General features: G+C 42.4%; 1 protein-coding gene across 6 annotated transcripts in view; it reads left to right on the top strand.

The window, feature by feature from the left end:
* Positions 1–13,069, top strand: part of LOC111218778 (tensin-1-like) — a 173,738-nt gene that overhangs the window by 81,123 nt on the left and 79,546 nt on the right. Inside the window, exon 1 of one of the 6 annotated variants that reach the window (XM_022741248.1) lies at positions 1,818–2,066. The exons of the other annotated variants lie outside the window; for them this stretch is intronic. Within the exon in view, the coding sequence (XP_022596969.1) occupies positions 2,046–2,066 (21 nt within the window). The 5' untranslated portion in view covers positions 1,818–2,045. Of the gene's footprint in view, positions 1–1,817; positions 2,067–13,069 lie in introns of those variants that run through there. 6 annotated transcript variants of the gene reach the window in all.

Raw genomic sequence — 13,069 nt, forward strand, 5'->3', positions numbered from 1 at the left:
CTATATATTTAATGTCAATGGGGTTTGTAGTGGCGAATCCACAGACGCTGCAGTTCTCCTCATCCCTACTGGGGTTTTTCAGTGAATTGTTTGGGTTTCACGGCCTGTAATTTGACTGTTTTAATTCAGTCTCAGTCTCTCATCACTGTCGCCTCCAGCAGCAGCAGCAGCAGCAGCTTGAAGCATTGTGGGACAAACGCTGGTTTCGTCACCGCTGAGTGTTTCGGAGGCGGGCCGTATCTCTGACGACTGAAATGACTCCACTATTGCTTCTGCGTCAGGGCTATTTAAATCACTTTGAATGGAGTCTCAGGCATGAACATGTGGTCAGTTGGAGGGTTCTTCCTGCTTCTTTACTCAAAGCACCAATCACAGCTGAACACCAACACGGATGGTGTCAGTCGTCTTTCTGCTCGAGCTCCTTTGAATTGCGACGCTCTGTATGGGGATCTTGTGGATGATGGTATTTTTAAAGCTACTTGTGCATTAAATTGGTCACACGGCACCTTTTTGATTACAGGCCACAGCATTTGATATCATTCCATTTGATGAGAGAAATTTTAGCAGGCTGTCATGATACATTGAAGCTGATTGATATAACAGTTGCTAATTTAAAAGTCACTTATGTGCGGGAACTCATGATATCACAAAGCAAAGGTCTTTTTAACATTTCCAAAAAAGAGTGTCATCAACAGTATTTACTGTCGGGAAGTTCTGCAATGTAAGAAAGTGATTTTGAACTATTCCATATTGATTAGTTCATTAATTAAAGGGACAGTAATCAGTCAGTGACGGCAGTGGTCTACGACTGGCTTACTGTAATGTAATTTTGCTTTTTGCTATGTTGTGCATGTTTGCATTCATATCTCCTTATATCAGAGTATTAAGAGTTTAACTCTATCAGTATGTAACATGATGAAGTGGTGCTGTGAGTTGAGACATACACATGGTGTCAGCCGCTGACTGATAAGTATGTATCTGCTCGCTGCTGTTGACACTGTTTAACTTTGGAGTTGCCATGAAGTCAATGGATTCATTCATGGTACTTTCTCTCTCCCTGCAGCTGTAGAGTGAGAGAGAGAGAGAGTGTGTGTGTGTGTGTGTGTGTGTGTGTGGTACAGAGAGGGAATGAGACAGACGGTGGAGGTGGAGGGGGGGCGATTCACATTTAACCTGTAACTTGAGAAGCTGATAACAAGGAGAGAATGAAGAATTAGCCTTGTGAGGAAGGAGTTTGTGTGTAGTGTGTGTGTGTGCGTGTGTGTGTGTGAATGAGAAAAAAGACAGTGAGACAGAGAAAGAAAAGAGCTGTGCTTTTGTTTCCTGAGCTCATGTCCCGTTCCCCCTGATCTCCCTGGGAAATTCACTTCGATATTTTTTCTCTTTTCTCATTACTCATGTGTCTCCCCATTTGGGAGGAGGGTGAAAATGGACTGAACAAGAGGGAGGAGAAAACCCAGGCGGCGAACGAGAGGGAAATAGCTATAGCCTGTGGCCAGACTTTGCCTGCTTATTCAGCGCTGAATGCTGCACTGCGCCGTTTCCAGTTGTGGGATGACTCTTTAGACATTTTTATGCTCGTTTTCTTGGAGCAGGAGTGAGAGAGGGAGAGACTAGCCAGACCTATTAGCTCGGAGCCTGAAACACACACACCAACTCTCTCTCTCTCTCTCTCTCTCTCTCTCTCTCTCTCTCTCTCTCTCTCTCTCTCTCTCTCTCTCTCTCTCTCTCTCTCTCTCTCTCTCTCTCTCTCTCTCTCTCTCTCTCTCTCTCTCACTCTCTTTATCTCACACACACACACACACACACACACTTGTACACTCCTCCAGCTCTGCGCTGCACCAAGGTAACAGTGAGTGGATTTAGCTGTAGCCATCTGGTTGGAGCGCAGAGAAAACCTCTCTGCTTCACTGAGGTGGGGGGGGGGACAGAAGGGGAAAGGACGATGCAGCACTGAAACACAGCCGGACAGAGAGGAACCCAAAGAGTGAAAAAGAGAGAGCGACACAACATAACACAACACAACACACACACGCTGACAGAGGATGGCCACCGCAGTGTTTCAGGTAAGGAGTGTGGTTGTGAGATGGGAAGGGGAGGGGAGGGGGGGCAGAAAGAGCTGTTGCCTGGTATTTGAGCTGTTGGCTGTCCCGAGTGTCGGCTGTACTGTGTTCTGTTTCACAGCAAAAACCCTCCGCATTGTGGATTTGCCTGACTGGCAGGGAGAAGCGGAGAGCTTTAAGTGCTCTCAGATGTGTGTGTTTTCAGGCATGTATGTGACCTGCTGTAGGTGCACCACTGGTGTGGTTTGTATTGGTAGGTTTTAATGTTTTTGCATATGTATATATACAGTAGATGTACAGTTTTCATGTGCATTTGTATGAATGTGTGTGTAAAAGAGACATATATTAGTCTGTGTATATTTGCAAACGCTGCGCTGCTTCTACTGTGCGCTCACTGGAGCTGGTATGGATGACAGGAAATGTGTGCACTGTAAGAGAGTGAAATCAGATGTGTTTGTTGTATTAGTGTAGACTTTGTATGTGTTAGTGTAATATAAAGCACTGCTTGTTACTGTAGTGCTTGCGTCTGTGTGTGGTCTCTCCTTGGCTTACCATGTTATGTGGTTGGTGGCCCATGGTCATAGCTGGAATGACAGTGGTGGCGTATGTCTCCTCTTGTTTTCAGTTCTCTCTTATTTCTTCTCCTCTCTTCTCTTCTCTTTCTCTTTCTAACCCAGAGGTCAAAGCACACTTTGAAAAAGAAACACGTCATTGATCAAAAGTATATTATGTTCTGCATGTGAGAGAGAATATGTGTGTGCGTGCGTGCGTGCGTGCATGCGTCTTACACTGATTTCAGTGTCGGTGTGTGTGCAGCCGTGAACTGCAGCCGCAGTGTTTCACAACAGGACCTTGCAAAAGTTGTTGCCCAGAAAACATGGCCCCAGGCGTGAGAAAACCTGACAGCAGTTTGGGAATTTTTGGCACGTAGTCGAGCGAGTTACAATTGCCTCCAATTTGCTTCAAATTGGGGAGAACAAGAATGAGGGCATAGTGTGAAAACATAGAACTTATTCTTAAACAGATTTGTGAAGTAGCAGTGTACGCCCACAGCTGTGTTTTCACCCATCAACCCTGTCTTTGTCACTGTCTGGATTATTTTATTCAAATTTTTAAGTATGTCGTTCTTCCAGTTCCACATTATACTCTGTGGATTAAGGGTTAAAGTGTGTGTCGCTGCTCAGACATGCCTCTTATCAATGTGTTAATATACTGTAATTCAGTACAGGCAGAAGCAGGTCCCATTGGCTATGGCTGGAATCCGCCACCAGAAATTACACAACCGAGTTAAACTGTGAGGAAAAGGTGACCCCACACCTGCTGTGCATTTTGTATGGACCCTGTCGCTTCCAGGTTCCCATCATGTAGAGTGCACAGAGCCAAAAGATTAGCAATAACGCATGACCCACCTTAGTTGATGAAACAACTAAGTTGCAAAAACATATATAAATTTGCAGTTAATCAAAATACGTGCAATTAATCTGGGACTCTCTGGTAGCCTTGACACATTCAGCCTAAAGAGTATCTGGTTGCCACTTAAGTGAAGAGGGAAAGTGTTTAACAGGATTACATCATGAATATGCTGTCAACATTATATCATTTAGTTTTGCTTCCCTCAAAAAAAGTTTGCTCTTTAAATTCGAAGTTGCCAATGTGTAAATATAAAAACTCAATGTCTGACATCAGATTTGTCATTAGTTGTTTATTGTGTAACCCAGAGCCGGCTCCTGTTCGCCGTGTGACAGATCCCCTCTCCACGCACAGTCCTCCACTGTATCCCTAAATTCCTCGGAAGCATTCCTCGGCCAACGTAAATGTAACATAACACAGCAGTGTCCCGGCTGGGCAGCAGCGTTACCCGTGACTCCTGGTGGTGTGGGAATGGCGTGCATCCACTGCCTATGTCGGACTGGATTTCAGAGGAGACATTTTTCATCATTACTGTCTGCCGGAGGAGGCAGCGCTCCACTCAACCCCCTGTCCCTCCTTCAGGCAGGTCGTGATAGATGCCGAACCACAGACACAATCAACCACACATGCAGCCAGGACAGGCAAGAAGGATGGAGTGGAGAGTTTGGGAAAGTGTGACTCTATGTTTGTGTATTTGTGTGTGTGTGTGTGTGTGTGTGTGTTTCTGGGATTAGGGATAAGGCAGTGGACCATAAAAACCACCAGCATGAATTGTCATGCTCGTCTGCTGATGTAATCCTTCCTTGTGTGTGTGTCAGTTCTTGCAGACACAGCTTAACCTCTTGTTTAACTCCGCTCTGTAAAAGAGACTGTTTTTTAGAATCACATTTTTCTAATTGATATTTAAAGCTCCATATTTTACACTTTTATTTGAAGTGTTGATCCATCAGAAGATATATTTGTGGTTTTAGGAACCAAAAACCATCTCAATGTAGTTTTTCATCTCCTCTCTCAGGCTTCTCTCTGGAGCTCTAGTAACATCAGGTCAGTGAGCCAATCAGAAGAGAGGAGGCTCTGAGCCTCTCTTCTGATTGGCTGACTGTTTTCTGAGTGATCAAATAAAAATATAGCAGATTTCAGGTAAACACTCACAGAAACCAAATCTTGCAAGGTTGGATGGTGGGTCCAGGTGGGCGGGTCTTGGGGTGTGGCTGAGAGTGGTTACTGCTTTGTTGTGACATCACAAAGTTCCAGAAGTCCTGACGGCTGGTTTTAAGTCTCAGTTTCTGAATACAGGCTGTGTGCATTTCTCTGTGGACTGAGGCTTTGATACTTTCACAGTATTAATATAGAACCTAGACCTGCTTTATAATCAAACAACACATGGACATCTGGCTTTAGACTATATGAGACCTTAAAAAAAGATTTTTTTTTTTTACCTTAATAGATACGAGTGAGACAACTTGGCGCTGGTCCTTGATTCAAGGGCACAAAGATAGATTGTAATATAAACCATATATCATTTTCTCAATGTTATGCCCAAGTACAGTACAAAGTTTGCATATACAGCGTAGCCTAAATCAATACATGGCACAATACATCCTCTCTGTTGTAATACGTTCACAAAACGCTCTGCAGAACTTTAATGTGGGCACAGCAATTTATTTAATCCCTTCGTCCTCTGGACTGAGTGTTGGCAGATACTGCGAACCTGCAATACATTAGCAACATAAATAATCTATAGCTGTACCGAAGCATCATGCCGTACAGTTAGGCTTTTAGTATAATTAATAGCATTCAATGAGGGCACAATAAAAGCTTCGCATTCTTCAAGGGTATCATATAATGTTTCACTTATGGCAGTTAGTTAGCAGGTCGTCTGGCACGTAAGAGAAACTGCTGTCACAGGCCCAGAGGAAGGCGTTTAAAGAGTGTATGAAGGAACATATCCGGAGACTAATGCTGCAGTTAAAAATGAACAGTGGACCCCTTTAGGATTTACTGCTCTGAGGCACTAACAACGCAGCACGGTGAGGCATGAGCAAGCCCACCAACCTGGAACTCAGAACCGACGTAATGTTTTCAGTTTTATTGTTTGGGTTTTATTTTTTGTGCTACAACTCAGGCTGATGTTTCATGTTGACCACAATTGTGCATCAAATCAGGTTTGTTTTCCAGACACTTGAGGTCACTTTGATTTGTTGGTCTCTACTCAAGAAAGCCTCAACTCTAAATGAATTTACTTGCCCACAATCCTCGTCTCTCCCCTCTCTGGCCTTCGGTTTTGACTGGTGCCAGCACGCTCAGACGAAAGCTCTCTGCAGACCCTCACAGTCTAATACCCCTTAAATAGAGGAACTTCTTATAATACCCCTAAAAAGGGGATATTATAGTGAAACATTTAATGACAGCTAATCTTTTAAATGACTCCATGCAATCAAGCTAGAGGCCTGGTATAATGGGCCTTTCTTAATCAGTGTTTGCAGTTTCAAAGTCAAGGAACGTATTGAGAAAGAAAGAAAAAAAAAAAATCCTGGTCCCGCTTTCTTTGGCTTTTCAGTTTGACAAGTGGCTTTACATTTTTCGATCACCAAATGTTCCTCATTTTGTGTGACATCATCAAGATGGCTGCCCTACAAACTGTCCCAACCAGTGGCTGCACACTCTCCTCACCACACGTTATGGATGTAGTAGAAGACATGTCGTTGAGGTGGAGGCAGAAGTTTAGAAGTTGCAGATCTATTCATTTATTCAGCTTTCGAGGCCCTGATGGCTTCGTTAAGATACTGGACTTGGTAGAGGGGCAGAATCAAGTGCAGCTTTATTGTACTATTGTCCTCAGATGGACATAGATCTTTGCTCTTGGAAGTTGCTGAGCAGTGTGTGTGTGTGTGTGTGTGTGTCCCACCTCCTTTTTTCTAGTGTCCAGTGTAGTACAGTACAGCCACTTCTGTATCGTTCTGGTTTCCCAACAGCAAAGGAGTAAACAAGAGGCTGATGGTTGATTTCTTCACTCAGTTTCCGTTTAAACCCTCTAAGGACGAGTCTGTCTCTGGTTTGGGTCATTTTTAACATAGCTGCTTCTTTATATAGAAATAGTTTTTGTCTCCGTTTAGATAAAGAGAGACATGTCATCCAAGATATTGCAGTTTTGTGGTTTTAGCCCTGAGCTAAGGGGAACCCAAAAGTCAAGTCCTTTGTATTCTGTATTTCTAAAGACTCACTGTGGATTTAGTTGAAGACTTTAACTCTCTCATTTGAATCTCTGACGTGAAAAAAAACCACTCTGTTTTATACAATGTTATCTAAATGAATGGATTTAAACATTTTTTCATTGTTGATTTTAATAACATTTGTATGATTTATGTGGCGTAATCACCATCTTCACACTCTGGTTCAAAGAGTGGTTGAGCTCCACTACTATGTGAATAAACAGTGAACATTTCATCACCATCAGATAAATGTGCTGGGTAAAAAATGAAATATTTTCTGCTTTGGTATTTGTTGCTTCCAGTAAAGTCCAGTTTACTGGAAAACAAAAAAACTACTGGTGTTTTTTTAACTAAAAGTAAAAATATCACTATTTAAGTGTAATTAAAACTTGACATAATAAATCTACAAAATAACTAATAAAATGACAACTTTCAGATTATGTAAGAATTTAAATTTCATAGCAAAGTGATGTGGAATGTGAAAATACTTTAGCTGTGATCAAAATTCACTGAAACTGCCATTTGTTTCCATATGACTGAGCATCCATGTGAACACTATGTGAAGTATGTGCCCTGTGTGTGTGTGTGTGTGTGTGTGGCATCAGTCGGCTGGGAGGGTGGAGAGGTTGTTTTCCTTTTTTTTTTTTTTTTTTTCTTATCAAGCCTTCATGTCTCTCAGAGGAATGTTTATAGAAAGCAGACCTGTTTCCTCAGTTGTGCCAGGAGGCCTTCATATTGTTGTTTGCTTTTCACGGATGATTGATGGGGAAGGGGGCAGAAACACAGGAAACATCGGTGCCAGGTTCCTGGATCTATCCAAGCAGCTCAGACTGGAGGGCTGGTGTGCTAAAAGATGGGGACATGTTTGTCTGGCCCTGGACAGCTCGTGTATAAACAGTATTAATGTGTCTATTTTTACCCTTTTCTTACTTTAAAATGTAATATTTCATCTTCTTTCTTTTTTTGTGTGTCGTTTTGACCTTTCTGTGTAATGGTTGGTGGCCAGGATGTACGTACCAATATATTTATTGTTTCTATAAACTTGTTATTCTCTGTTTGATATCCACATGGATATTTCAGAATTATTTAACTATGTGAATTTAATGTCCATCACAGTCTTTCCCAGCTTGTTCGTGACCTGCTATTGGCAGTGCTGCTTTCGCCTTCCTAGACATATTATTAATATTTATGATAGTAATATTTGTGCTGGAAAGACAGCAAAGCAGAGTGATTAATACTTGCAGCACTGACGTTATGCAGATCTGCGACTGGATCAATATACAAATCCATATTGAATGATTGTGTACAAAACAATACAATATCGAGCGAAGGGAGAATATTACAATATATTATTACATAATCTGTATTCCAACATTTCTCATATCCAAGTATTGATGCGCACATGAGGAAAAACAGCTGAGGGAGTTGGGAGAGACTTGATGGGATTGAAAGTGAAATTCAAACCCGCTCATCCGAGTTGTAATTTAACATCTTAACAGCTGATCTTGTTGCGGTGTGATTAACGCCGGCATGGTCGACTCGGAGCGAAAGTTCGCCTCAGCTTGTCCGATTTCCCCGAGACAACAACCCCCGTGCCTTCTGGGATTCAGACGCTCCTCACGCTAAGCTGTTAAAGTTCTTCGAGCACATGCTCCTGCAGAATACAGATTTAAAGACACATGATAAACAAATCACAGACTGCACCCAGTTTGAGATTGAGAGTTCTTGATTTTGCAGACATCAGCTGATGAAACTTTTTCACATTTAGTAGCTGTTCTGGAGCTTTCAATCATATCACATGATTTTCATTAATCCAGCTGTCATAGACTTGAGCATCTTAACATCTATAATTCCCTGAGCACTGGGCAACTCCATCTGCTGCGGATGACCATGCAATATCATGGAAAGCTCCAGACCTTGAGGTGAACAACTACATCCCATTTTCTTTTTTCTGTTCTCAATAGAACATTATGCCTCAGAATAACAGTGATGTAAGATTATGGTCAAGACTGTGGTAAATCCTGCACTCCACCATGGTAAATATTAGTGTGCGGTCACCACAATAACTGTAATAACTACAATATGATATTATGTGGTTATTTCCCTGTGTTTTTAAGGTTAGAGTGGAAGACATACATCAAGATTTTCAATCATTCTTTGGGACTAGTTTCTAAACAGGCAGTCAGTCCTGTGGTTCGAGAAGAGAATACATTTTAAAGTCCCCCTCTGCTTGAAAATGTATTTTGCTCATTGTTGCTCAGATGTTTGAGCTTCACTGTGCAGAGAGACGTACGTGCAGAGTTTGACACCAGGAGGCTGTTTTCACATTCGTCTGCAGAAATGTCTCTGTCCTCACCTTAAATCTGAATTTAAGACGTATAAGCAGGATTTTGTGATCACTCAGTGTGGAGCCAATCGTGGTTCAATAAGCAACTTGCTTACTAGCAACTAGATCGTCTCAGTAAAGTAGAAGACATCTTGTGCCCAGCAGTTAAACGTTTTTTGAGCGATATTTACATATTAGATTTTCAATTCATACGACATATTAGTTGTCAGAGGGCAGAGGTAGGCAAACCAGGCAAATTTTTGGGGCCCCCATGGGGAAAGTGGCCCCCGATGGCCCGATCATGTTGGTACATTTTGCAATGACAACTTTAAACCTCCCACAAAGATATACAGTGCGCTGCTGTTTCCCCAACCCCCCCCCCAGCTAGCCAGCTAGCTAGCATCTACCCACTGCCTGCACGTGCAGCATGCCGAACATCTGTAAATTTTAGCATCTACTAATAGTGGGTATGTTAGGCGTTTAGGGGACATCTGTATATTGCATCTATCAATAGACTGCAAGGGAGGGGGCTTCTTTCCCTTGGGCCCCCAGAGTCTAGGATTACCACTCTCACAGGGAGAAGTAGATTTAATTTCACATTTTCAATGAGGTAAAACTTTTTTTTTTTGTGGAAAAACTGTATCAGATACCAATTATTGTTTTAGTCTGTCTGAAAACATGTCTGGGGGGATCTTTACCTCTTTTCTCTGATATAGCCCACTTCTTTTGGCTCACGCTCGTGCCTACAACCCTTTTCCATTCAAGTGTAAGTCTTGTTCAGTTGATCAGTGTGTGTGCACGTCTTTACACTGGTTCCTGACATCTCCTGCAAGAGAGCAGCTGTCCTATGACATCATGTGGAAAAATGTTTTCATGTGAACATTGTCACTAAGAAACAAAACGGGGGGAGAAGCCGAGAGCCAAGTTTTCACTTTTGAGAGAGGCTGAAGTTCCTTCCCCGGCTTCTCGTCTTCGAGTTAAGCAAGACAAAACAGCTCGTGGACGTTTCCCTCTGCTGTGCTGTACTCTGTGTGCACAGAGATGAAATTGGTATTGATCTTTTCATCTGACTCTGGGTGAGACTGCAAACAAGCCCTTTTCCCAAAATGTCAAAGTGTTGCTTCAGGACCGAGTGTCTAGGACTTGGATTGGCAGGAAAAAAAACATACATTGAGTTGCTTCCCATCAAAAATGGCAAAGAAGGTAACAGTTTTGTATGACTGGAAATACAATCAGCTCTTTAAGCGGGGGACTTTCACTATAAATGCCAAAGGACATACAACCCCCTCCTCAACTCTGATTCTTCATGGCCGCCTTCTTCTCTTGCCCGCTCCCTCCCTCCTTAATCTCCACCACTTGGCCCGGTGCCAGACAGCGAGAGCCATGATAAATGTGTAAATCAGCGTGCTGGTAAATACCGGCTCTCAGCTGAAAGAGCCTGGGAAGGGAACGTGACCCCCGCTGTAACTTTGGAACAAAAGAAACAAGCCGTAGCTTCTCCCCTCTCCACGCCGTCAGTCCCCTCCAACAAAGACGGGGGTGAGAATGAACAGGCGCTCCGCCCGGCTGAAGGCCGTTTGAGTCCCGGCCGTGGAGAAGAAACATGGCAGGGACATACGGCGTCTGTTGGATCCCTCGGGGGTTTAAGTTGTTTATACACAGGCAGACATTATGCATTCATTATTATGTTGTTTATCTTTATTTGTATTTGATCTGTCACAGATTTATCTCTGTTTGGTTATTTGCTCCTGCAGTGACGTCGATCTTAATCTTTATCAAGTATAAACACACGCAAACTTGTTCCATGACGCTTTAATTTACTGCACTGTATACACATACTGTAGCTATAGGAGCACACATTGGTGGAGCTTGCACATACATTGTACAGTAGGGCTGCTACTAACAGTTATCTCGTCTGTCAAAAGTCTGTCAGTTATTTATTTTTTTATTTTTTGGATAAGTCAATAATAATTTAGAATATAAAATATCCATCACACACTATAAAGGTCTCATATAGTATAAAGGTAGACGTCCATGTGTTGTTAGATTATAGAGCAGGTCTAGGTTCTATATTAATACTGTGAAAGTATCAAAGCCTCAGTCCACAAAGAAATGCACACAGCCTGTATTCAGAAACTGGACCTTAAAACCAGCCGTCAGGACTTCGGGGACTTTGTGATGTCACAACAAAGCAGTCACCACTCTCACCCATACCCCAAGCCACGCCCACCTGGACCCACCAATCAACCTTGCAGGAATTTGTTTCTACAAGAGTTTACCTGAAATCTTCCATAATTTTTTTTGTTCACCCAGAACAGTGAGCCAATCAGAAGAGAGGCTCAGAGCCTCCTCTCTTCTGATTGGCTCACTGACCTGTTGTCACTAGAGCTCCAGAGAGAAGCCTGAGAGAGGAGACGAAAAACTACATTGAGATGGTCTTTGGTTCTTAAAACTACAAATATATCTTCTTATAGATCAACACTTCATATAAATGACTGGAAAAGTGTAAAATATGGGACCTTTAATGTTTCCATGGTAACACCTTTAGATGTCTTGTTTTGTCTGGCCAGCAGTGAAATCCATTGATAATGATGTAAAACAGAGAGAAGCAGTGAATCCTCACATTCATTCGCTGGAAAAAGAGAATGTTTAGTGTTTCATTCAATAAATTAAATGATTAATTGATCATCAAAATAGATGATTAATTTTTGTCAACTGACTAAATGATTAATTGACTTTCATCATCATAAGAAATAGTACCCTAAACAACAACACATTACACTCATAGTAACTGCAGCATGTACAAAGATGAAGACAAGAAAGAAACAAGACACAAACACACGCTGTTCCATTCCTGAAGTTTTTCTTTTGCTATGAAACATTAATCAGCGGTGTAGAGACGCTCAGTCGGGTACATGTCTCGTTGTCCATTCTGCTCAATAAATCTATTTATTTTCCACAACTTTCCCTGGAGAAAAACAGAAGCCGGAGACAGACAGAAGAAAAGAGAAGGGTAGATGTGGAGAGGTATCAGGAGCGAAGGTAGAGGAAAACAAAATGAGCGTGGACTAGTAAATAATCATTCAGTATACATTCAGTAAATGCATCAAAATTGTAGTAAATCAATGATTATAGATTGTGAAGCAGACGCGAAAGGGCATGGGCACTTGGACCGAAGCTCTCCAATCATTCCTTTCTGCTTTGATAATATCCCAATAAGTCCATACGGACCGGCACTCTGGCACACTCCACCATCACAGCCGCAGAAAGCCTTCTGTTACTGGTTATGCCTCACAAATTGAATTTGCACACTGAATAGTTCTGCTGGGATGTGCCTGATGCAGAGATCTGGATAAACATAAAAGCATTCAGGGCAGCCGTGTGTTAATATGCCAGCGCAGAGGGCTGGGGAAAGTTTTTTTTTACCAACAATGCACGGCCCCACGCTCTTTTCCACGAGCTTCCCTGCATTACAGTCATTTCACTACTTGGAGTAAAGCAGGAATGTGCTTTTTTCTTCCGTGATTTATCACTGTGCTGTGTGATTTTCCTACATTAGGTTTGAGATTTATAGACATGAGCATAGCAGAGATTTTAGTGTAGCTTGTTTACCCAAATAATGGCTCAATTCATCATTTATTTAAGGCCCTGTACCGTTCACGTCATTAGTGAGGATTATTAACATATTCAGACCCGGGAGGCTGACATCAGTTACATAACGTGACTGTGTCTGGAGTGTGTCAGTAGCTAGCAGGAAGCACACCGCATGTGAACGCTGTCCTACAAGCCAGAGACGTCTGACATGGACTTTTGTCCGTAGGAAATGGGCCCTTGTTTAATGCTGTTAACACAAGCATGTACGGAATGCAACAACACAATTATCCTTTATTATATTACACTCATTTGAATACTCCCGATAGCATCAACACACACTCTGGCCAGGCCTCCTCCCCACGCACGGCAGAGCACGGACAAAGGCTTTGTGTAGGTTTTCATCAAAATTCAAACGTGATTCATTGGTCATATTGTGTCCGTTGCATCCATTAGGTTTATAGGTT

The sequence above is a fragment of the Seriola dumerili genome, unplaced genomic scaffold (genome assembly GCF_002260705.1).
Source record: "Seriola dumerili isolate Sdu_G_001 unplaced genomic scaffold, Sdu_1.0 BDQW01000052.1, whole genome shotgun sequence".
Taxonomy (NCBI): Eukaryota; Metazoa; Chordata; class Actinopteri; order Carangiformes; family Carangidae; genus Seriola; species Seriola dumerili.